The sequence below is a fragment of the Lichenostomus cassidix genome, chromosome 6 (genome assembly GCF_008360975.1).
Source record: "Lichenostomus cassidix isolate B80296 chromosome 6, HeHo_3.0, whole genome shotgun sequence".
Lineage (NCBI taxonomy): Eukaryota > Metazoa > Chordata > Aves > Passeriformes > Meliphagidae > Lichenostomus > Lichenostomus cassidix.
Genome location: NC_139487.1, coordinates 6320453 through 6347810, shown reverse-complemented (window position 1 = coordinate 6347810; position 27358 = coordinate 6320453). Strand labels below are relative to the sequence as shown.

Sequence of the window (27358 nt, the reverse complement as noted above, 5' to 3'; positions counted from 1 at the left end):
GTCACCAGAAACCCAGCTTGCTTGGGACTGTGACCAATTACCTCTCCCAAAGAATTCAGAACTCACTCATTTAATTGGAAATTGAACAAAGGATTAGGCAATGCCATATAACGCTTGAGAAATAAATCTAACTTTTAAAAAAAAGTCATACTGAAAAAGGTATGAATAATTCAGCTTACTTAATTTCAATTACCTTTATTTAAAAAAAAAAAAAGGGAAAATTAGAAAATTGCATCCAAAAAGTTGATGAAAGTGTGTGAAATAATTTGAATACTTGGTTCAGACTATGGTACTCTACTTTCTTCATCATCATGGTAAGGGCATTGGTGAAACAGCCCAAAAAAAGGCCTCATTCATAAATGGCATATTCAATACTAAGCATTCAAAAGTCTGAGGTTTCTCTTTTAATGTGATATTTTTTAGAATATTTCATTTGAAAACCTACAGGTTTATAACATTAGGACTCTATAGTAAAAACAAATGTGCAATGTGATGAATGATGAAATACCACACAGTAAAAAGAAGAGCAACCCCCCAAAAAATCTAATTTCTAATAGCAAAGTTTCAGGATACAATATTACAAATTTAATCATCAGCTTGCTCCCAATGTTATACAGCCACTTTCCTCTCACTAGAGATCAGTATTTTTTATAACCTCTGCAACACACTAAAAAACCTACCAGAAAAATTATATTCAGCCAGAGTTTAGGGGAAGAAAAAAAAGGGATGGGGGTAAACAGACTGCATCATAGAGATGGGAAGGGAAAGGAGATTGGAGATGGAAAAGAAATCACATCTGGACTGGAAAACTGCAGTTTTTAAATCCATGGCTGCACTACCGTGGCAGAACACTCCTATAAACTTTAATTACTTTACATCAACTACCACGAAACCAATGGATTAAACTCAGCTTTTCAATTATTTGTGTACAATGTTACATTTTGGTAGAGACCCTCATGCATATATTACAATAGATTAAGACAAGAATTGCCTTTTTGATATGAAAAATGGGGAAAAAAGGCAGCTTTGGAGCTAAGAAAGCAACACTAATAATACTTTATTTTTTTACTTAGGAGTTTGTTAGCCTGCAATGCCAAAAGAAAATCATAATGAATAAATATGTGTGTTCATCAGGCACATCTTGCCCTTCTTCACAAACTCTTTGAAGTCCACAAAACCAGACTGTGATTTACAAACTTTCACACCGTTTGATCAAGAGCATTGCAAAGTAATCAAACCTCAGGTAAATCTACACTATTAAGCCAGACAAACATCAAAATTAACTGTAATTTAGATGTTTTCAGCAGAAGCATCATTATTTTTTGCCATTTTCATACGAGACGTTTCTGAGTCAAAACAGTATTTTGCATAGAAAGCAGTCCAAGGTTAAAAACATCATGCAAGGGTCATAATCTGACTATAATAACATCAACTAGTAAGTTGTTAATAATTAGTGAAAGAGCTATGGTTTTATTGCCCAGAGAGTAATGTGCTTGGTGCTATGGAGAGTATCAGCTTTTTTTACAGGCCCTTCTCCCCAGCAGCTGGCAGAGCTGTGCTCACAGGATGAACACAGGATGAACACAAGATCCAGCCCTGCCCAAAGGTGAGTGCAGAGGGACAGGGAGGTCCCACAGCAGCAGCTTTGAATCCACAGCAGCAGGACCCTGCTGGCAGCCAGGCTGCCCTGCTGGGGAGGTGTCCCTGCTCTGGGGGGACCTGACAGCCAATTCACCCTGCAGAAACTCAGAGCTTCTCACCTGGGCTTGCTGCAGCTCTCTGCAAAGCACCCACCAGGTTTTATAACCCAACATCTTTCCATTTCCCTTTTCCCTGTCTCTCCTGCGCCACCAGAAACACAGCCTGCTTGGGACTGTGGCCAATTACCTTCCCCAAAAAATTCACAACTCACCCACTTAACTGAAAATTGAACAAATAATTAGTCAACACCACACAATGCCTGAGAAATAAATACAACTTTAAAAAAGTCATACAAATAGCAAAGCTCTGAGGACACAGGGCCAAGGAGACTAAAAAGGACTAAAGCCAAGCTAGACCACCTTCTTGATTTAAGTCTCTGCCTGGGTAAACACGTTTTTCCAAAAGAAGGTCAGACTCTCAAATAACTGCTTTCTCAAAAAAAAAAAAAAAAAAGCATTATACAGGTATACAGACACTCAGAGGCATCAAAAAAAGGAAACTAAATTAATACAAAGATGAGATTTCTTTAATGAGCAATGAGACATTTTGAAGAGGATATCAAAGTTATGCCTCAGATTTCAGTGACACTGACTCAGCTGACATAACTACCTCAATGCAGTGTGGCTACATGTATTTTTTTGAAATTGTTAAAAAAAAATTGCAGTACTAATAACAACGAATTAAAAACAATTACCAATTAAAAATAAATCTTCACACTAGATAAGACCCCTAGCCAATATTCACATTATACAGTATTCAAGATAAATGACAGCAATACTTAACTAATGGAACTAAAGATATGCTGGAGAAGAGGTGAAGTGACAGAAACTCAAAAAAAGCTTGTCAGCATCAACAGTGCACTTATGCACATTTTGATATCAGCCAAACTCTCTCTCACAGAGAGAAGGCATTGCTTTCAAGTATTTCTGACCAACTGAGAGTTACTGGCTGCTGCTCATTCAGCATTCTCAACTGTCATTCTTTCCTTAATAAATGCTATGTAGAAATCCATGATACCTATAGATACATAAAAAAATGACTGCACACATCATGATCTATTTGCAAAATTTTCACTTTTCAGTAATGACAAATTAACCACTGCTCTCCTATTTTGGGTTTATGCTGCTGCCTCAAAAGAAATTCCACTTAAAAAATAAAATCAATCTATTCTATTGACAGTAGAAATTTATATTCCCACACTTCGCATTTGTCAATACATAACACTTGAAGCTTACCTAGTAATCTGTAGAACTGCTAGACACCAGTCATCAGGAAAGCACATAGCAAAAAAAAAAAAAAAAAAATCTAGCTTCCAAAAGGAAGAAGAATTTCTTTCAGAAGCTGGTAGGTAAAGTTACTCCCCAATAAAACGCAAAAACACAAAATAATAAAGAGTACCAAGTTTCAATGTCTAAGATTTATTTCTGATATAGACAGAAGAGAAGAAAGAGAATTTGCTTGCACCTCTCCCGTTCTACCACTGCTTTGATAAAAAGAAAATAAAATAGGATAAAACAGGATAAAATCTGTCAAGACCCACACAGCATCTTTCCCTACATGTTCTTTCTGCAGCCACAGCACCATTCCTTGAGTTTTTTCTATTGTAGACTTAAAATACGTACCTCCACATTTGAGGAGTTATACACCAGGTTGAGGATTTGGCAAAATCAAAAAAGAACACTTTGCTCCACTAAATTATTTCTGAATGTGCAGGAAAGTGTGTATTGTGTCCAGGACACATTTCCAGTGCCTTTATAGGTTACTACTTCCATCTGTTAAAACAAATTCAGAAATAAAACTAATCTCTGTAGAAGTAAACTTTTTCTTCTTAGCAAGAATCAAGTTCTTAATTTTCTGGTAAATCTCATTTATTTTCATTATGATTATGAGATACGAGGGAATATTGCTTTAATGACCTGTCATAAAATCTGTTCCTCCTAGCAGCTATTTTTAAAGCTCAGGAATTAATTACAACTCTTGGTTACCTCAATCTTAAGCAACCAAGACTGTGGTTCCTTATGCACTTCTACACACCAGCTGGCAAGAATCTGAATGCCTCTGCTCACAAGGACAGCCAAAAGTTTGTTCCTAGTTATTACAAACATTTCTAGAATATTTGCTATTTCAGATTGTCTTCCAATAGCTAAAGCTCCAAGAACTGTGGTGGAAATACAAACATTTATCAAGCTTGGCAAAAAACTTGTTTAAAAAAAAAGAATTCTTTGCTCAGATATTGTTTTGCAAGGAATAAAAATACATCATACATGTTCCCACGCTTTGGCTAAACACCCATTGCAGCCAAAATGAAGAAGTTTAGTACTACCTTCTCTCTCCAGCAGGTCTGTACCTCAGGTGGAATCTTGATGCAATTTAATTAAGAGCTTTTAGGCTAAAACTGCCTCCAGGCTGGACTGCCTGATACACAAAGAAAGTTATTCCATCTGAAGCCATCCCTACAGATATATTCTTAGGATAGCCTGAAGACTAAATCAGTCTTTTTGTGAACTCTTTTTATTTAACTAGTAAAAATCAGATAGCTCTGCTGCCCTCCCTTCCCTATGTAACTGCACAGTCTGTCATATACTATTTAGCAAAAGTGAAAATACAATTTGAAGAAAAAAGACTTTTTAATCAATGAGCACTGCCTGGCTGTGCTCAGGAAAAGGATCTGAGGTGGCTTAGCCCTGACCTGGCTGGAGCTGGGACCAGATTACTTTCAGAGGTCCCTTTCATTCTAAATTACTGACTCTGGTCTAGTAACCAAACAGACACCTTGTCCAGATACCATTTTAATCTTGTTTTCGCTTATATATATTTTTAAAAAAATGCTTGACATCAAGCCAATTTTTCTGCTGAAGCCAGCTGCTCAATGTTTCTGATAGTACAACCACATATTTCCTGGGAGTTTCCCAAACCTGTAGATAACATACATTAATCAGGTACTTTAAAGACTCCACACTAGGCAAATATTCACAGCTACTCTACGCCCATGAGCTGACCTTGCTGGCAGTGTTATTCTTGTCCTACTTCCTCTGCCCTGTTTATGCAGCAGGTATTTATCACTGCATATTTATCCTGCACCAAGCTAACAGTCACTGTTTGCTCTTCCTTACTGCTGTGCATCAGCCACAGCGTTTTAGTTCAGGTCAGCTCTTGAGGCAGAACTTCCCATGGCTCCACCTCTTGTGCTTTGATTTGCATTCAAAAGAGCTCCTGCTCCTGGAACACAAGACGTTCATTCCCTACAGAGGAAGCCACACCAGTGTGCACACAGTGGTGTCCCTAATGCTAATCCTAATGGGAGTATTCCAGGAGGACAGAGCAGAAGCAAAGCCCAGCAGGACCTGCAGGACTATGGCACAGAAGTCCTGCCCTCAGCCCTGAGGCTGTACTGCATCTGACACGGGCAGCCTAAGCACCCTACTGTCCACCTTGCTTGGGAAATGCACATCCATTTTCCAAACTCTTTAATTCATTTATATACACAGAGGGAACAACTTGATCTACAGTCTATACATAGGTCTTGAATCCAAAAATAGAGTTGTGTATTTCATATTCCCCAAGAAGAGAGTACACAGCTCTAACAGAATCGGACTCCACATTTCACGGAAATACTATGTAACTGAGCAGCAATTTGTAACTTCAGCAAGGTACTTGTTGCACATTGCACTAGTTCTATAAAATTCCAAGCTAAACGTGCATGTGATTTGAGAGCAGTGGAAACCCCTGGTTCGAAAGGGGGAGAGATCACATGGAGATGAACCACATGTTTGCTTGCATTAGGAGTTCTGAACATCGTAATCCTATGCTCCCTTCACATGTAGCTCACATTGTTATGCAAAGTGCTTGGTTTTAGTTTACAAGCTGCTGGACAAACTATTCCTGATGTATTTCCACAGATGTGTGATTTAACTACCATGGAACCTAGAAGCAGATTTCTGCAATTCCTCTCTAAACATCAACTTTGTTATTTCTTGACTCTGCCATATATCACTGGAGCTGTAAGTGCTAATGAGCTTCAGGTAAGTAAATTCCAATTTCTCAAGGGTAATTTATTTTATTTGCAAGTATCTACATTTTTTAATGTATGGTCAACTTGTTATCCTTTAGACTTCCATATACAATTAACTGAAATAGAACAACTGATGTTTTTCATTATATATATATATACATACACATATATATATTTTAAGTGCATGTAGTTATATATATGCACAACTTATACATAAAACCTGCACATGCATTATTATATGTTTTTAGATGGATTTTTAAAATTAAAATAAACAACAACCAAAACATAAAAAATATTTCTGCATATCTGCCTCAGACTTCTAAGGACTTAGGTTTTTTTTTCCTTTCCTTCAGCCAGGGAAAATCTATAGCTTCGATTAACATCAAATGGATCTGAGGGTGCACAGACATGACATTTGTTCCAAAGTAAGCACCTAAAAATAGAAAGGGATGACATAAGTATAGATCTGAATATGGTGACTTTTGGTTAAAGTATCTGTGAAGACATTCATAGTTCATAAATTCTATTTATCTCACCCAAACTCTGACAGAGGCAGCCTTTTACCACATTGCATTAAAGGAAACACTCCGTTTTCTAAAGATGATTTACTACTGATCACTGCTGATCTGCAGGTGGCCTTTGCAGAGCATCACTCTGCTCTCTCTAACTTTAATACACCAGGTGACCTTTTAGTCATTTCATTTGGATGATGGGAATCGGCAATTCCAGGTCTGATCCCCAGGGCTTTTCCAGGGCAATTGCTGCACTGCCCACTCACATTATTCTCTTATTGCTCTCTGCTGTCATTGCAGAGCTCTGGGAGAACACAGACTGCACTGGCCTGATGAAATTTTTGCTCATACGTTTTTTTAAATTACGGAAAGCATTTTTAAGACGCTTGGCAACCATTAAGAATCACTTATCTTGCACTGATAATTATCTTAATATTCACTTTTGCCTACAAAGTGAGATTTCACTCCTGCTATTCTACAGACGTAGAACAGCCACAGTAACTGGTCACGCAGTAACAAGTGAAAATTTTAACAACATAAACACACCAAACACTGCTCTCATTCACTCTGTATGGCCTCCACATATGGAGTTCCACCACTCCTACAAGCACCTAATTTCTGGTTCAGCTTGTGACTGAAGAGGGAGAAATAAAGAAAAAAATAGTTGATTTGAGATAATGTTCAGTTAAATAATTACCTTCAAGGAAGGCAAGATGTGACACGTAACAACACTTCATTACCTTGAGTCCAAGATTGTGAACTACTTAAATCATTTGACTTCATAAAAATAGTTACAATACATTGGAGTGTACTCCAAATAAGGAATTCCTCCCACAAAATTAAAGGCTTTCTTTGCAGTCACTCACTACATTTTATGCCTGGACTTTGACACTCAAACCACAAAATTCAGAATGACTAGACATCAACTACTTGTGGTGTATAAAAATACAATTCTGTTCCATTGAAGGGCATCAGATAACTGTGTTAAAGAATGGTAGGTTTACTAGTTAATATTAATAATTATTTTATAGTTATTAATTACCAATATTTTAAGAAATCTTCACTCCAAATTTCTTCCTGGTATATAACCTGAAGTTTTTGTATAATCTAATGGAATTGTTAATTTAGCCAGTGTAAACATAAAAATAGGAATCAGAACCAAGCACAGATATTTTGTACAGTCTTCTCAGCAGTTATTAATGCACTCTTAAAGTCTATAAACAGGTGAAATGTTTATACTTGGAAGCAAGGACAATATAAGATTCTTGAAGGGCAGAAGTTAAACATCAGCTATTATGTGACAACTACAAGCACTTGCCTATCCTTTGACAATCTGCAGAAACTCCAGTGCAATTTTCCTTAACTGCAAGATGAACTTCCAGATGATTACGCTCAGGTTACCACTGAGCAACTTGCACTCAGAAAAGAACAACTCTGCAACTCTGCCCCATGTCAAACCTGCACAACACTCACACAGATTTAGGAAGATGACTGGTTTTAGGAGAGCCTATGAGCACCAAGTGCCAGTACCTTGCTATTTCTTAGTACTTTTACTCACAGCCACAGGCCTCTTTTCCGGGACTTTTTACCCCCTCCCAGACTTTCTCTCTGGAAAACATTTCTGTTCAGAAAGGTTACACATTCAAACATAGACCCCTTTTCTTCATTATTTTGGGAGACTTAACTATTCACTATTGGAAGGAAAACAGCTGTCAACATGCCCAACTTGATGAGGTCCTGATTTGGTGGGGAAACACTGCAAGATCACTAAAATCCATACAGATAAGTAAATTAGCTCCAATCCAGTTACTACCTCCTTAATAAGAACAGATCCCAGTATCTCAATCTGAAAAGAAAAAACCTACGTTAGGAAGAGATTAACTATTATAAAGTTATGACAGAAAATCTATTTTTAAAGTAAATTGGAAGGCTGAAGAAGAAAACAAACTACAAACAATGAGAATAGAACCAGATTGCTTTTTCTGAAGGTTGCTCTGGATATCTGTGCTTAAGTCCCTCCTTCTACTCCAGCCGTGTGAGGCAGCCTCCAACCAAACTGCCAGCTCCTCTGGCCATGCAATTTTGCAATAGGATGCAACAAAGTAATTTGACAAGTCTTTCCAGAAACACTGAATTTCCCAGAAGCCACCTTGTGTACTTTGGTCAATAAAACACTGTTATCTCTCTTACAATAAGCCATACTGTTTATACAAACAAAGTTAGCTTTCATGCATCAGCCATCTATTTATTTAACGAGATCACCTATCACTGTAAATCAATTTCTCTGCAAATGAGAAAGACAGCTGCTGTAAAACCTACTTAAAACTCTATACTGCATTCAGGATTTGGACATGTAGCAGAATAGATGACAAGAATAGAAGAAAAAACAAAGAGTCACCAGCACCACATCTAGTGACACTACAAAAAAGGCTTCACTTTTACAAGCATTTCTAAGGAAAATATTAAGGAAATACTTAGTATTTACTTAATAGTTACATATATTTAAATATGAACATGTACATTTAAAAGTATGACAAGAAAAGTTTACAACTGCCACTCAAAATGGGTACTATAGCCAACTGAAAGGTAACTCATAGAATCTGAACTATAGGTTAGCTATTACATGCGTAAAACCACAGCAAAAATGAGTACTCTTTTCATATCACCTCTGTAAAAAACATTGAAAGAACAGAATAAATCCCTGAGTAAGTGAAGTTTCATGTAACTTTTGTCCTAGAACAGTCACAGAGAGAAGTGTTACTATGGGGAATTCACCCAACACAACCAACTGAAAGGCTTGAGCCTCTTTCATGGCTCTGCGATGAATCAGGAGGTCACTGCCATGTTTTCAGAGAGTTCAACACCTTGCAAAATATCAGCCTGGGAGACCCCAACTGGATAGACAGTAGGGCAGTGGCATCTGCAATGCCACTCAGTTACAAAATCTAATGGAGATTTCAACCGAAATTACATGGCTTCAAATCAAACTTATTTCACTATATGAGACAAGCATCTGGTTGCAGAAGAACTTCTCTTCTGAAATCTGAGCACCATGAATTAGCTTTGTTGGCAGCTCTCAGAGTAGGAGTTGGGGATGCAGAAGTGCAAGAAAACAGCACTAAGCACTGCTCAGCACAGATTCTTCTCACTCATGTTATTTTATCCATTAATCTTTTTATCTACTATTTTATATTTGAGACTCAGCGAGTCAGATTTGTTGCAAGCAGTCAATGTCTGCAGCACTCCAGGGAAAGATCACAATGTCAGATTTGGACATAAGGAGAAAAAGGTACAGTAAAGGGAAGGCCCAGACTTGGTTGCACATGATACATTCAGCACTGTCTGCTGCCAAATGCCAAAGTGTAGCAAATTCCACTTTCTGCCTGCCCCAGTGAGGCTGTGCATACCCAGGGGTGCAGCACAGAACAGCTCCTGAATGACTTCTGAGCAGGTAAGAAGTACCAGGTCAGACTGTGACTAGGATGATGACATTGGGTTCTAAAGAACTATATGAATATACTATTTTATATGAATATATGAAATAAACCCCTCTGACAGTGGTGTTTTGGGGGGGGGTGGTGTTTAATGTTCATATTCAACAGTCTCTAAGCAATAAAGAACTACAGTGCATTTTCACAGAAGGTTGTTCATTAAATCACAGTAAAGCTTTCTGAAGCCCCAAGTCAAAAAGCTTAAATGTTTAGGATGAGACCAAAAAAATCCTGATGGCCTTCAAGTTTATTTGAAAGACAGATTACAGAATATTATGTAAGGCACAAATCTCAGAACTATTCCCTATTGTATATACAAATATTACCAAGTTTTACAAGATCATGAATTTTCATAAAAAGTGACATTTTCAAAAAGCTTTTCTTGCTTTAATCCTCCTCCTTTCTTTTGATAGGATTAAATACTGAAATGGCAGGCTGTTAAATAAGCACACTGAAATGCCAACTGTGAGGCATTTAACTCCATGTATTTACAAATTAACATTTCACAGTTGCTTTAAATTTTGACATTATAGTTTAGTACCTTCAGGCAACTCATTTCAGAAGGTGCTGTATTTGATTTACATTATTTTTCATTTTAGATTCATATGTTATAGTACTGCAATACCTTTAAGTTTCCCTTAATCCCTGATAAAGGAAATTTAGTTTTATGAAAGGCTGAGAAATATTGCTCTTTTTCTTTTATAAACAGATACCAACCAGCCTGGAGATTGTGGTTTATATATCTCTATGTACACACATCAACAAATTCAAAGTGCAAGACTGAAAGATGGTGTTACAGGTCTTCCCCTTGAGTTACTCCAGTGCTGACCACAATGTTCAGAATGACCTGGAGAAAAAAAATCAAGCAGTGTTCCTAAAAAAGTATTGGGATGCTTATCTTAATTCTTTAATTATTTCTATTATTAGGTTACTTCAGAGGATATTTGTGTGCTCCTGAGACAACTGCTGCAAGAGTGAGTCCTACAGGCTACTAGATGTGGCATTTTAGATGGAAATTTTTACTTTGCAGAATATGAAATGCAGTTTCAGTATTGTTAAAGTTAATATTTACAGAAGAGATTTCCAAAAAACTCGTAATGAAAAACACTATCACCAACAAAAAAGCCCCAATACTTGCTGCCTGTAAAAATAAGAAACTGTGGAGAAATATGAACCTGTGGCTATTCTTACAGTACCACCTCGGACAACATAGTTGACACCAGAGTTTAAAGGTGTTTTATCATATTTTTGTTGGGTTAGCTAACTTGATTATTTCAAGATCAATAAAGGTTCTCTTGTGCTCCTGAATTTCTATAAGAAAGACTTTAAGATACAACTTGGAATAGATACATCTTTGGTGTGCAGTTGAGCTCCTCTCGCCATTACTTTAGATTCTCACTACCAACAAAAAGCACAAACTATTTTAAGTTTATATATGCTTTCTAAGTATAAGAGTATCAGAAGACATCAATCTCTTTGCAATAGTTTCTACAATTTCTAGAAAACTACTTTATCGTAAAAATCAGTATGTAGAAACATGGCTACAAAGATTTGCAGAACAGTTCATAAGAAACAAGATTCTCACTTCAATACAATTATACTTCTGATTCATTCTTCTCTACAGAGGTGGATCCAGAGAACAGCACCAGCACCTGCAGAGCAGGCAAGGCACTCCAGTCAGTATACAGGGTTCTTACAAAGCAGTGCACATAACCATCCACCTTTATGATACAGCCTCCATTTCATATCTACAAGCATGTGTTTCATTATTTAGACATATCTAACTATTGAACCATAGAACACCTGTCTAGTAACCTAAGCCTGCTAATGCTAATTACTACATCCTAGCCACACATCATTTTTACATAGCAATGCACTGATTAATGCTAATTCCAGCAGCATGTACTGCTAATTAACATATTTAAGAATGTTTACATGTTTCACATGGGAATGTGTCAAATTACTCTCTGAAGTCTTACTGGTGTTTCAGATTTGACAAACATAAGCCTGAGACACCTTTGTATTGTAACAGACACTTCAATAATGCTCCAGATACATTGAATAACAGCATCTTTTTTCAAAATCAATTGTGACATCTAATAATGTTCCATAAATTCTGGGATCAGATTAAAGCCTTGCCAAGATTCATTACAAAGTATTAAACCTGTCTAATCGTTTCTCACTACTACTAACACAATAAAAAGTATGAAAATGTCAGGAAGTCTAGAAAGTTATGAGGATTTTCCCCGGGAACGTTGTAGAACACAGTCTGAATCAGGTGATATATTGTCATGCTTTTGTGAGGCTTGTATAAATTAGACCCTGTTAAACCAGAAAATATCTTTTCATTTCAACTTTATCTGCCATTTCTCCTCTATAGTTTCTGAAGTTGTTACTCATTCTAGCTTAATCTCAAGTAACTGTTGAACATGTGAGCATTAAAATAAGAATTTAATACTAGAAAGATATTAAATATTGCCATCAGCTGCCTCATGGTTAATATTGCATTAGGGCTATTAATCACAATTAAGGATAGAAGTAATTTTTTCATTATACCTTGTTATTTAACTACTTACACAGTTAATATATCTGAAAAAAATGAAGTTCCAGTGCTAAATGTATCAGCAACACTTCCTATTTTGTTGAGGATCTTTGGCCATATTCTTACCACTCTGTGAGATGTACATTTTGTAACTTAGCTTGCAAATTTAACCTGATTTCCTAAGGAAATGAGATTTCTATTATTTCACTACATTGAGAAGCAAAAAGTAGTTCTGCAAGTTGCTGATTTTCAGTTTCCATAATGTACCATACCAAGACTTTCAAAAGCAGGATCTTCAAAGCAGGCCAGCATTCCAGTGGCCTGAAGTTCAAGGTGGTTGGGTACAGTGAATTCTTCAGTGCCAGCTGAGCTAGAGATGCAGGAATTCAAACCAAGGAGTCTCTGCTCTCTGCCTTAATGAAGGACTGCAACACATATGCACGGAAAACCCTCCTGTACATTGCAGGCCAGATTTCTAAGAGACTAACAAATTTTTTTAAACTGCCATTTCATTTAAAACCCTGCCATTTCATTTTAGATGCCACCACAGAAGATGAGTTTTTGACTCTGAGTACTTTTCCACAGTTCTAAAAAGCAGCCATTCCACCCTCACTCATTTACTCCTACTGCCATCTGCTGTCACAACACACCAAAGCCACAGCGTCTGCTGACAGTTTTTCCTTTCCCTCTTGTGTCGTTATAGTGTAAAAGAAGGTGTTCTAACACTGCTACTCAACATCAAAAATAATCACAAACTAATTTGTACTAGTAAATTAAGGCACTGCCACCTTCACTGCCAGAGCATCAACCCTGCACATCCATTTTAGTTTCATGCAGCTATACAACCTTTTTGGCAATACAAAGCTTACTGTATATTAGGTCTGGCAAAACATAATACACAGTAAGCTGGAAACAAGTATCACAGCATTTGTTACAAGGATTTTAGAACCAATGCAAAGCGGAATTTAATGGTGGAAAAATTAATGAGATGTTGAAATTCTGGATTCTTGCTGCTCCAGTGGAAAATGATGCTGTCTTCAAACATAGCTCCAGTCAGATGTAACAAAGGCACAGGCTTAAGCTAGTAGCACTCAGACAACAGGGGGTAAAATGCAGGACAGGGATTTTTGTTCCAGTGATTTCTTTACATGAAACCAACTGTTAACATGAAGTCTTTCTACAGCTTCAGGCGTTTTTCTTCTATAAGCACGTTACTTATTGCCCAGCACAAGCCCAATTCAATTTGATTACTAACACAATATCCCCCTAATGTAAAACTGAAAGGCTCTTTCATACATCACACCTCTTCTTTAAGAAATAAAAAAAGGTCATTCTCACCCTCACACATTAAAAAAAAAAGGCAGGAAATCTGTAGGCTGTATGCTGCTAAACTCTTGTTATCAAGTGTAATAATTAGTAAAACTCTACATTACAATACTGGCCAGGCAAAGACAGGTGAATCTTACCTTTTTCTAAACACTGCCCCAACCAAATAAAACAGGACTATAAAACACATATTTTACACTATGTTTCAGTGCAGCTGGGCAGCTGACAGTACATTCAAACCAGGTACAGTTTCAAGCACAGTTGTGATAACTGAATGTGATGTTTGTTATCTGTACATACCAGTCTGACAGTGGATTAAAAAGTGGTCAGCTATGTTTTGGGTTTTTTTTTTTTATTTTCCCTGTTATATCACCCATTTGATTGCCTAAAGACACTTTCTAGACCATGTATCAAGGGCACAAGACAAACTGCAATATGCAAAGATGACACCCTTTTTTTTTTTTACCGTTTTAATAGAACTTCTTGATTTTTCTTCCCAAACAGTATTGCTCAGCTCCATTGTGCAATGAACATTTGTTTCTCTTTCATAGGATCCAAATATCAGTAACCTGAAATAGAAAAGTCTATGGTAAGAATTGTAATACCTTTATATCTATCCCAGATATCAGATTAAACTCCCCATTTATACACTATTACCAATGTGTACACACAGAAGTCCAGACAGAACAGATTCAACAGGCACAGCCTTACACCAAAGGAAAGACACTGCCACCCTCTAGTGGAAGAACTCCAAAAACATAAAATATAACCATTTTTAGCTAAGGGATTTTATTGAGAACTTTTTGTTCCTACTATGTTTTTCTGGTTTTTTATTTGGTTTGGGCTTTTTTTGTTTGGTTGGTTTTTTGTTTTTAAATGAAGTGTTTGATTGGCATTTTTTCCATAAAGGACTTCAGTTTTATTTTAAGAAGAACAACAATAGCCACCAGCGTCTTCCACTTCAGTTCTAAACATCACAATGTGAAGCTCTTCTCAGTTTAAGAGAGCAATTGCAGATTGAACTCAGTTTATGACTACTTATATTTCACTAAACTGGCATCCTCTTACCTATGACATTTGTAACATTTATATCAAATGGAAGAGTGGCTCTTCATGCATGATACCCTATTCCAGAAGGCTACAAAGCTTTTCAGACAGATATCAGTATTAGAAAAGGAAAAAAAAACAGACTATAAACTTTAGTCTATAAAACAGAAATCAAATTGTTCACAGCTTATCTCACAATAGCTGGAAGCAGATAAACATTTTGGAATAAAAACTTCAAACAAACCCTACTCATTCAAAAGAGCTGTTAGATTTTAATTTCCCCCTCAACTTTCTATGTATATTTGACAAGAACAGTTTCTAAGCTATCACCCCAAGTATCCTGTGATTGTGATGTATTACACAGCTCTTCATATGATACAGACAAAAGCTATCAGAAAACCACGTCAATTTTCTGTTTATCTCGACATTGTTAAATAATGTTCCTAGGTAAATATTTAAAATCAAAAAGTGCCTCATCTTTCAGATGTAGATATTTGTAGTAAACATACTTGAAAATTAAGGAAAGCTATTGAAGACAACTTTCACCAATAATTATAAGTGGTAAAATTAAGCTAACCCAAGAAAACACTTTTCTGACTGTGACAGCTTTCAAACTTGCTTCTGGTCACTTAGCCTCCTAGGGAATTCTCCAGGGGTACTTACAGTCCCTCTAAAATATCAGCACAGGAACTATTTAGCTGTACTGGATAGAAAAACAAGGACATGAGATAGCTCAAAACAGGAATAAAACAATTTTCAGCCAGAACTGCAACATAAGTCACAAGGGAAACAAAGAGCTGTATTGAAATTTCACCTTACAGCAGGTTAACAGCACCTGTTAACCTGGTGTAAGGTGAAAAAACACATCACAAGACAGCCAAACGACACATTTAAATTTTAAAGAGCTCTTCATGCTGGAGTTTGGAGCTCAATTTCCAATTTCAGAAAGACAAAGGGGAAATTGTAACTGCTGCTACAATAAGAACAGTTTTGTTTGAACAATATCTCCATTAACATGCAAACAAAGGCCAGGAACCCTGCAAGACAATTGCAGATAAAGACTGACATGAAGCTTGTGCCACAACACATCAAACCCAACCATGTATTAAAGAGATACCTATGTCCTACAGATTGAAAATTGCTCACTTTATGGCACAGTTTTGGAAGCATATTCTCGCCTAAAACATTCAGAGTCTATAGGCTTTTTTACTTTCTTCACAGTGTCTCTTAAAAAACAACAACAACAACAAAAAAAAAAAACCAAAAAACAAACCCAAACCAGAATTTAACAGAATATTGTTTAGTTTTTCCATATTTCTTAAAAGTTTCAGATAATGACAGGTAACAGCATTTTTGCAACAAATACTTTCTGTGAGGGCATTGCACTTGTTGAAAATTTGAGGGTTTTGTACTGGTCAGATAAAGATTTTGTTTACACCAAAGTTCCCATCCTTTCATTAATTTAAAAAGATGTCCAAAATTTAATTTTTCTTTCAACAGCATGACAGCAGAAAATTGTTATGATCAAGCCTGCAATCAGAAAAGAAGCGAGGAAAGTGCAAGTATGTGGTCATGTGAAGAGTATAATTTAATGAAACAAGCCATTTAAAACAGGAAAAGTTTGCTAAATATTTCACCACTATAGTTTCACCACTAATGTCCAGACTTGAGCAGGAGAAGCAGATCTCTATTACCTGACTAGATGGAAGAATTCTACTCCAAATTCTGTACAGAAGTCAAGGACCAGCTACTGTACTGAGAAAACATAAAACCTTCTGGGGCACTGAGCAAAACTGAAAAATACATGGAAATTAAAGTGTTGAGGTGAAAAATGTCCAGGTCCTTATGGCAGATGTAATACAAAAGCCCTGTGTGTCAGCATACAGTGCTGCACTGGGAATTGGCCCAGCCAACCTGCATGCCAGCTCACGGAGCTGGTGAAAAAGGGAAATTTGATTATTACAATTTTTATAATTTTAATCACTTTATCATATACTTTTGTATATGCTGTATGTTTCCTCTTTTACTACCAAAATCCTCTGTGTCTTTCTACCTCATCAATATCTTCAGATGCAAAATAAGCAAGAATATTGACTCACGGAGGGACTCTATGGACAGCAGTTGTAGCTGTTGAGTTTAAAAAAAGAAGAAACTGGAAGATCTGAGGAATTACTATGGGTCCAACAGTCAGACATTTCACCTGAGAAGTGTCTGTTGAGACAATTTTCAAGTGTGTGTTGAGAAATTCCAAGCTGCATAAAACACTGGGATTAAGTCAGACCTGACAAATCAGCAACTTCATCCTCTCCCAGCCATCTTGATAAGCATCTGTGACAGCTGAAAATCCTGAGAGGACAGATGATGATGTCAAACTGAGCAATCTGGGTTCTCAATGCAAAGAAACACAAGAGTTGATGCTGCACAGTGTTTCAGATTCAGGAAAAACAACATTTAAAAGATTACTTTCCAAATCAAGAACTGCACACAGTGCAAGGTGGTCATTTTGGCCCTCTTATGGTAAAAAGAAATGTGCCACTGGGCTGAAATTGGAGAATTGCTATGATGAGAGATCAGAGTTCCCTCGCTCAGTACAGGCAAAGGGGAAATGCTCCTGGTGGCCAAGGAATGCAGTAATTCAGGATCCTTGGATCATCCACAGAAAACATCATAAAGATAGGGAGACAGGTAAGCAGGAATTTTATCACAAAAATGTAACTACTGCTGTCACCACACAACCCTTAGAAGCAGAAGAATATCTTCAGGAAATCCACAGCATTGATAAATCACATTAGTACAGCAAATACAGCTCAAATGGTTGTACAATGCTACAGAAAAAAAAGTGCAAAAAAGCTGATATCAGAATACAAGCAATGAAAAGAACAGGTTAAAAAAAGTCTCGCTGCAAAGCAGTTTAATTTATTAAGAGTAGAACTGCACATGACTAGATCAAAGCCTTGGCACTACTTGGATAAGATCTAACATAAACCAAGAGGCCTGACAAAACACCCCAACAAACCAAGGGCCCATACACCTCTCCAGCTTTGAAGAGACTAATTTTCTCTTCAGTGAATGAAGAAAACAGATTTTACTTCTTTCCATTATTTTGTTCAAGACAAAGGCAATAAATAATGCCTAACAAAAGTGATTTGGATTTATCTAAGTAAGACTGAGTGAAATAATGATTCCCCTTTGCTTACATAATACAGTAATACAATTACAATATTTATACTGTTCTGGAAAAAAGACTCATAATTTTATGTGCCAGAAAAGCAAACCAAGCAAATAAGAGGAGGCACAGATTGGCTTGTAACCAGGCAAAACTCAGAAAGGCAAAAGCTTGCACCCACACAAACCAGAAGTCCCTCAAAGTAACTGCAACCTTCATTTGTTCATTTTTACTTCAAAACACCAAAGCTGCCACTTTGTGAATCAGAACTGGCCTACAGCTATAATTACTACAAACTGAGGAAACACAAGTCCTTGCTTAGTCATGAATGAGCAAAAGTGCACAAAAATATACCTTGTACATTCAATTAATGTGACTCTTAGTCGACCTTCTGTCAATAGAAAATCCTGTACACAGAGGTCTCGATCTTCATATTCATCAGCTGGCAATCCTTGAGATGGAAAAAATGGCTTGAACCTGAAAAACATACAGAAGAAACTTCTCTTAATTCAAATTACACAAATAACATGAACACGTAAAAATATAAAAAAAGGTAGCAGGATGATAATGAATCTTTAACACTCTTTAAGAGAAATACTGCCATTACTACATAGTCATTGGACAACAGGAATGTGTAGGAGCTACTAAAGCTTTTTGAATGCAGCAGACTGGACAATACAAAGATTGCTTCACAGGAGTAGATTGATTTACAATAATCTACTAGAGCAGGTAATTTTGAGAAAGTGGAAAGCTGGTAAAAATCACACAGTATGTTTACGATTGCAAACGTGATTTAACACAACAGTCCTTTTGCAGTAAATATCTCACCAGTTTTAAATTTATCTGCATTAAACATCATGGCATAGAAAGATGAAAATATACTATGACCCTGAAGATGATAATACTCTATGACCCTAAAGCTTAAACTTTTTATGACAGTGCTGTTGGTGCACCCTAATGAACAGCTCACTTTCGTTACACAGATTGATTCTTCTCTCACTTCATAAAAAACTGTAAGTTGCTCTTCCTAGCTGGTCTTCTTCAATAATAATAAAGATACAGGTATTCTAAATATTTGCCCTTGAGCTTTATTTCCCTCACTGCAGCATGTGATTCACAGGAAAAGCAGTTCACATTCAAGATAACGTGTGTAAAACACTGCCTATCTCACCACATAATTCTGCCTCTTTGATTAGGAAACGCTGAGTTATAAATACCCGTTTGGTTTTTAAGTGGTAGTGCTCTGGTGTCAGACACAGCCCGATGGGAGGGAGGGAGGGAAGGAGGGGGAGAGGCTGCACAGCTGCAGCCCCATCACATGGCTGACACACACATGCAATCCCAGCAGCAAGGGCCACGACCCTGCACTAAGAAGATATCATAGGATCTGTACTGAAGTTTTTGGAAAAAAACCAAACCTCTTGCGGGGTATTCCTTCTTTCTGTCGTTATTTATTGTCTCATTTCCTAGCATTGCCTTGTGGCTTGGTTTCCATCCTCTGTCACTGACACAGCCTCCCAGCAATTATTTGTGTGGAGACTTACAAATAGCAGGAGAGGAGCAGCACAGCCTGCAGGATGTCTGTGCCATTTCATGAGAAAGAAGTCTTTCATAAGTCCTGTTTGCTCAACCATCAGAGGCATCTGCTTGTCACATTCAGAGATCACAATATGTTCAGGAAACAGTCACATGGAGCTGAACTGAAGAGTTTCAGAACCTCAAATAAATAATTAAGCATCCTTTAACTGTCAGCACACACTTTGGGAGGGAGCTCCATGCTCTGATTCAAGACACTTTGGTTCTGTAGGAGCAACAGCCTCGTACAGAGCCATGAGAAAGACATTTCTTTTGTTCTCTTTGTGAATAAACACAACTCAACACTCCAGCTATTTTCCTGAAATCCAATTCAACTTCTAACTTTAATTTGGTTCCAAGTTTCTCCCTCATTAACTCCTTCATGAAAAAAAAATTTTGAAATATGTCACATAAAAATATTCCGTTTTAAACACTTTATTCTTTTTTCTTTTTTTAAGTCGTGTGCATGACAAATATGAGGCTATTCAATTACTCTGGCCACGGTTTACATTTATGATTATACCACAAACAACCAATTCAAAACATGCCTTGTGCATGTACTGACTGGTCTGGTGTTTTACTCATAATCTTCCTTACTATATTAATAGCAAGCATTACAAGGGTAGGGAAAATACCACCAAGATGACCCCACTATTTTGGCTCTACAAAACTTAGTACCACTTCAGGGCCTGGCTATCTCCCCACTCAGACCCACCTCCTGTTTCTCACTTTAAGCACAAGCAAGGCTACCCTGTTAAGGTTCCTGTCAGGAATGATTTTACCCCCTCAAAATACAGACTTGGCTCAGATGTTGTTAGGCAGAAAAGGAAGAGTTAGACAAGCACACTGGAAAATAATGCCAAGTTTTGAGTGAATAGATACTTGTAGGTTTGAGGATTTTTAAAACACAAACTGCTTTTCAACTGGTACCAGCAACCACCAATACATCTTCTCATAAAATCTGTGAAAAAGATAGTTTTCCATGGGAGCATCAAACTAACAACCACCATTCTGAGCTTCAGTGACTTCCTGAAACAAGATTTCTGGCAGGGAAAACAACAAAGGAAGAGGATCCATCAGCTCTCCCAATTTCTGCAAAGACCATGCTTAAAAGTGTTGGTATTTCGAAGGTCTTTGGCTTAGGTATGCACACATCCTGCAGCCTATTTAACAAGAACACAAACCTGGATAAATCTATTTTAAATTCTAAAAATAAGAACAAACCAGAAAAAACATTCCAGTAAGGATGCAGACATACCCACCTACACATTCAAAGCAAAACCATCATCCTCAAATGACTTCAGAACAAAGTGTTAGTACGGCACACACTGCAAGCACAGAATAATGAAATAATCCTCAGAAAAAGCCATTTGCCTTGCTAGATCAAAACAATGTTTACTATATTTTTGATTTATAGTTTCAAAATCCTCTTTTCAAATTTATACAACAATTAATTAAAGAGGAATTAATTCTAAAAGACCAATACAGATATAAACAATAATATATAAAACAGTTAGCAGTGTGTGTGGAACTTTGTGCAGCACTAGTTAAATCTTCTACAAATATGGGTTTAAAAGGCAGTCTCAACATCATGTTTAATTTACAATAAGCACTTATGTTCACATTCTTATCACCACAACTAATTTGCAAAATCCTTAGCAAAAGAATGAACACATCATCTATTTCCGCTGGCACTAGCAACGTACAAAGAGCTAAATATCCCACACTAAATGCATTTTTAATGTTTGAGTGCTGCTCTGAAGCCTTCCAAATTTGTATCATAGCACTTATCTATTTAATTTACAGATAGTTTGTATATTTCCTAAATTAAACATCGGACAAACATCTATTTCCTGTAGATTTCAATTATGTACAAGGGAACTGAACTGTTATCGGAATATTTAAGTACAAGACAACACTATTTATTTGGAAAGACTTTCCCATTGGGAGTTGGTGAACTAATACAGACCTAGATGGGGACTGCTGGTAAGAGGGTGAGACCATTCCCTTGTGTTGTAAAACCAAAAGGCACAGGAACACAGGAAATCCACCTTCCAACAGGGTCAGGCATCACAGGCTCTCCCCTGTTTTCCCCCATGGTTGGAAAAGCCTTCGATCTTCCCCACCTTTTAAAAGCAGGGTGCACATCCTCACAGAGCCATCATCCCTCTCCTTTTGTTTGGCAGGGCAGCAGCAGGACAGCAATGGATGCTCTCTCTGCAGAAAGTCTTTAAAAGTGCTTTATATTAAATGCTTAAAGTGGCTTTTCAGCTTGTTTTTAAATTACCAGAGTCCCTCCACAAACTCATCTTATTTGTCCAAAGGTCTGAAATTCAGACAGCACACTGCTAAGAAAATGCTAGATAAAAACTTACAATAATATGAAGAGGAATATCCATCAATCAAACTTCATGCAAAATTTTAGTAAGTAAAAATAAAAAAAAAGCCTTACAGAAACAATATTTAAAAGAAGCTGTAGAGTAGCAAGTGTTTTTCAACAAATATGGCAAGACACAAACAGCAAAAATAAAATCACTTCACATGAAGAATTAGTTGGATGATTACACTGAAAGTAATTAAGATATAGCTAATCAATATATAGGATTAAAGGTATACAATAAAATAGCACAATACTAAGCTCTTCCACACACAAAGCACAGCAAAAATGTTTCCAGGCACTGCAGGCAGAGTCTCCTTCATGTGAAGGACTTCCACACTCCACTCATGCCAGACTTCAGCGTCACTGCAGTGGCTCATTTGCTCTTCAGTGACTCATTCCCCCTCCTCATCACCTCCCTCAAAGTCTAGATCAAAAGTGGATCCAGAAAAACCCCAAGCAAGTCAAGTTGATACCCTTCATTCTGAATGCTTTCAGCCCCTGAATAGGAGAATTCTCCCTTCCACAGCTGCCAGTTCTAGGGGCAGAACTCACCTGCTTGGAACAAGTCTGTAATTTGGTGATTTAGTATTAGACGTCTGACCTACATTCCCTTTAATTTATATTCACTGTTCTGTGATGATTGTTTTGTGGCCCTTTAGCCAATTTTAACAGAAAAGAGAACAGAAGTCTTTTACACCTTAGTTTAATTAACTTATTACCTAAATTAACTGTTCCCCTCAGTACCTACTTAACAATATTTTTAGTTCCATGAGGAAATCTACTAAGAACTAAAAAAAAAAATATTGATTTATCTGGTATGATAACCATATGCTTTTGTGTCTGCTCATTGCATCAGTTAAGAATATCCAGAATCACAGTAAAAAAAACAACCATAAATTGTTCAGAGCTAAACAGAAACAGAACAAAATTCAAAAGCTCTCAGTATTCCATCTTCTACTTGGAGAAGCAGGAAGTCTTACAGTTTCATTTATAAGTGCAGGAGGAGGTGGGATTTTGTAGAGCTTTTGTTAATAAGTAACAATATTTTTCTAGAATAAGTTATAGGAAAAGTTCTAAATTATTCTCTGGGTTTATAAAGGATGTTTGGTATCTAAAACAGTGTTTAAAATTACTGAATATCTGCATAAGAGTATATTAAACACTTTCATGATACGAATCCCAACACTACTCTATTGACATAAAGATAAAACGTTTTCAGGTTTATGAATTTGTTAAGTTACATTAACTGAACATTTGAATATTAATAAAAAGCAAAAAAAATTAATCTTAAAAGAACCCATCAACTAAAAATGCAAGTATCTTCACCATAAGGCTACTTCAAATGCATTGCAAGTCTTAATTTTTACTTAGAATTTTATTAGAGCACCAATTCAGTTTTGTAAATGCTACTGTATTTGAAGATTCTAGCATCTAAAACACTGTTGAAAGAATAACTGCGGAATTTCTTTTCAGCTTGGGGAGTAATCAAAAGGTTCAATTAACTACACAACAGAATTGAGTCATTTTTAGATTGCCTTTTTCACCTGAGTCACAGAACCACAAGGCAGGCACTTGTAAAGTGTGTAAATTTCAGAGTGATTGAGATCAGATACTTTACGATATAAAGAAGTCCTCTATTCTTACACTGTGTGTTATATAAGATGAAGTTTTACTTCTACAAAAATTCTAAAATATTACAATCCACTCCTAAAAAGACATGATCACCTTAAGAAGATTTTAAAAGTACTTATCAGCTGACATTTACCCTTGTCAGGTATTATAATGTAAACAGCTTATATCATTCTTCACAGTGAAGATATAAAAATGGAGCTCATCCTTATTTGGAACAAGAAAAAAAAAATACCAGTAGGTTATTTTATAGATTTTGTTATAGACTTTGCAAAAGCAATTCTCCAGCTTCCCCTAATTTCTCAAGGAATAAAGCTGCTGAACTGTGTCAGTATTCATAGTCAGGGAACTTTAACAATTCAAATTATAGTAGATTTTTGTAATGAATAAGACTAATTTCAGCTTTACTCATACCCATGTAAATCTGGCTTACAAGCAGCCTGAAAAAACATTGCAATAAGACAGTGTTTATTTTCTAGGAAGTTTTATAGTAAACTGCAAATCAGATCTAGTAATCCACCCACTGTTTTACAGGATATTCTGCCACACACATGTAGGAGGTTCACACACACAAGTTCTCAATACATGAACAGCCCCTTTTTTTCTTAAACCAAGACCTCAGAAGAAAATTTTAAAAAAAGGCAAGAATTTTACTATTCTCTTTTTTCTTCAAAGAATTTTCACACATTTCCAGATTCTTAAACTGCAGTCTTCTTTCTTCTCAGCAACTCGGAAATATAACTCGAATCTTACAGTTGAGACAAGACACTTTTACAACTTCAATTTCTTCCTGACTTCCACATGAACAAATAAAAGAAGAAATGCAGACAGTCTAGTAGCTTCTTCAAAAAAGAAAGTAATTTTTTCCTGCTTATGTGACAGAAACTGCAAATACAACATGGAGAGTCCTAACGATATGGTTTTGCTGCCTGTATTGAAACAGCCATAGGTGAAAAATTAATCTTTAATAAATCTTACCAAAACTTCTTTCTAATCAGCACAAGCAAGATCAACTTGACCATGTGCATACTTTTTTGCATTGCAAGAACACTAGCTTTCCTGAGTCTAAGTTCCAAAAATACTGAAAGAGCCTTGTTAACTCAGTGTAGTCAATGCCTGTTTGATCCCTGAATTTTCAGGTCCTGTTGATTCAAATTAAGAGAAAGAGATGAAAATCCTGCTGTAATTCAGACAGGATGAAGACAAAGTTTCCCTGTCTAACCAAAAAGTCTGAATTGTTGGGGCTTTCCTCCAAATGGGACAGAAAATACAGAATCTGCTTATGTTCATAGAAAGCTGAAAGAGGTGTGGTTGAGTGACCAGCTTTCAGGCATTCAAGTAAAACAGCAGCAGGAAAAAACCAAACAAATAATGAAAAATAAAAAAGCACACACACAAAAAAGCAAATAAACCCAAACCACACCAAAACTCTACCTCCTTAGCCAGCTGGATTAGGGATTGGTCCCAGTGACTGATGCTAGGCAAACATTAGCTTTTGCTCACTTCAGCAGTATGTTCTCTCATAAGGAAGTGTCAAGTCTCTACAAACATCACCTGTCTGCAATCCTGGTTAGAGCAAAAAGATAATGGTGTTTTATTAGAAGTCTAAGTTCTGAACATGACTCACTCATTGAGCTGAAGAGTTTTAATCCTCTGCTCTAAACCCTAGCCTATATCCATGTGGAAAAAAAGTGACATCTCTTAGGCTGCTTAGACAGAAAACAACTGTCTCACTGCTGAAAGCTGTCTCTGACAGCTGTAAACCAAAAGTGAAAAAATATTTGTATCTGTTGAGAATTCTAGGCAAGATAGCTTTCCAAGGTTTATCCTCACCGCTCCAGTTAGTTTCAAAAATGCTCAAACTGCAGAAGCTTCTCCTCAATCCACATTTATCCAGTCACTTCTGACAAGACAGAAGATGCTCCAGTTCACAGCCTGGGAGCTCAGGCTTAGCAGCACCATTTTCAAAGCTGAAATGACTGCCAGCTCACCACAAAGCTGTAAGCAGCACTCATTATGGTTCTGGTTTTCAAAGAGCTCAGGGACTGCAGTGGTGGGGAGGGCACAGATGGACCCAGGGACACACCATGGCCACCTACTTGCCAGCTGTCCCCCGAGCAAAGATGACACCACGGGCAAGTCCCAGCATTTTATTAATAGACCCACACTGTAAACAGGATCAAATAACACAGAAGCTCAGCCTGGACATGACCTGTGGTACCACTGTTGACAATCAAACACAGGAAGGGTTTGTCAGATTAATGAACAGGAAGGATTCCTGCACTTTCCAAACCCTGCAGCACTCATGGCAAGTTACAGTTGGGACTTGTGCTTACATTTGATGGAAGCAGCTGCTCAAATTAGTATAATCTTTTCCTACCAACCTCATCAGGAATTTGGATACTTTCTCTAATTTGCCCTTCATTCAGAGGAAAAGGAAAAAAAAAAAAAACTGAGTTTTTGTAGTATTGTTTTAAAACAATACCACTGACTAACACTGCTGTTCCCACCCCACCTCCTTTTCTAATTCACTGGGCTCTTTGCTTGGAAACATTAGGCTTCGTTTTGTTTTTTCTAACATATTGCATTAAGTTTTGTTAGCAAGCATGCAGTTATTCTTAAAATAAAAAAAAAATTTAAAAAACCCCAAAACCCACAAAACTGTTGAAGTTTTCAGTCATATCCCCTGTTTAATTACTTAGGAACTATTCACTAAACCACTTCATTCGGAGGTGATCCAAACATCACCAGGAAGCCTTGTGCATGTCACTGCAAGATTGGGATCTTCCATTTCCACTCTATTTTAGCTCAGGCAAAGAGGAGTAATGGTTTTATAATAGTTTAAGCCATTTACTACACAAATGACATTCACAAAAAAGTCCATTTTAATTCTTGCTACACAATGGTTCACCTTTAAGATACTATATATAAAACATATGTGGCAGGGTATTTTTCACAGGTTTAACCATAATTTAAAGCATTTTACATATGTGGTAGTAGTTACTACCAGTATTACTATCTTCATTTCAGTGACACTGGCAAACAACACATTACAAAAGTAGATCATAATATTTGTACACGTTTCTTTCTGAGTGAGCATTTTTCATAACAATGGTGCCATGACAACTGATGCAGGAAAATATCCTGAAGTTTAGTATTAAGTCTCAGTTAAGAAAGTGAGGAACAACGCATGGAAGGGTTATGATTTCCATTAGATATCCACAGACAATTTTGAAATATTGGACAGAAAGCAAGAAATAGTTTTTTACATTTACATCTCGAACTGTCCCTGTGAATTTTCCAGTGAGAACAAAAAAAAAAGCTAAAAATTAATTCCCAAATGATTATCCTAATCTAATTTTATGCTAGTAATTTTTAGCAATTAATTACTGTCTTTGAGTATGTGTAACAGTCTGATTAACTATCATCAGCTGATCTCTGTAATACACACTCTGTTTTAGACAGAGCTTTATGACATCTGGTAAACCTTCAAAACTGTGTGAACTGTATTGCTGCAGTAGAATTCCTGTATTTTTCATTCTATGAAACAGCTTTAATGGAGAGGGCCAGGGACACTGCTCCTCACAGGCCATTCTGCTGAACTCCAGCAGCACTGAACTACAGCAAGATGAATAGGGGAATTAAGATGTTATAAAGGTAAATTGCTCCCATATAGTTTTAAGGCTAAAATGAATTACACTAGCTGGTAGTGAAAAAAAACCCAAGAAACTAAGTAGGGCTCCAGAGCCCAGCTCAGGGTTGAACACAACTCCTGCCTTTGTTTTTACCTCACAGAATTGAAGGATTTCCCTCTTTCTGTTCTTGTCTGCAATGCCCAGCATCTCCTGGCAGTTTGCAGAGCTGTGTTTGGTCACAGACAAGTCTAAAATGCTCCAGCATGGTCCTGCAGTAAACAGATTACTGGGAGGACTTAGCAACTCAGGCAGGGATCCACAAGAGCACAAGTCCTTCCAGAG

At 36.9% G+C, this 27358-nt stretch overlaps 1 protein-coding gene across 1 annotated transcript in view; it reads right to left on the bottom strand.

Annotated features, from left to right (window-relative positions):
- The window catches only part of PDZD8 (PDZ domain containing 8), a 54519-nt gene that overhangs the window by 18295 nt on the left and 8866 nt on the right, over positions 1-27358 (bottom strand). Inside the window, exons 2-3 of the mRNA XM_085064735.1 lie at positions 18152-18274; positions 14051-14153 (exon numbers count right to left, since the gene is read on the bottom strand). Of these exons, the coding sequence (XP_084920861.1) occupies positions 14051-14153; positions 18152-18274 (226 nt within the window). The remainder of the gene's footprint in view (positions 1-14050; positions 14154-18151; positions 18275-27358) is intronic.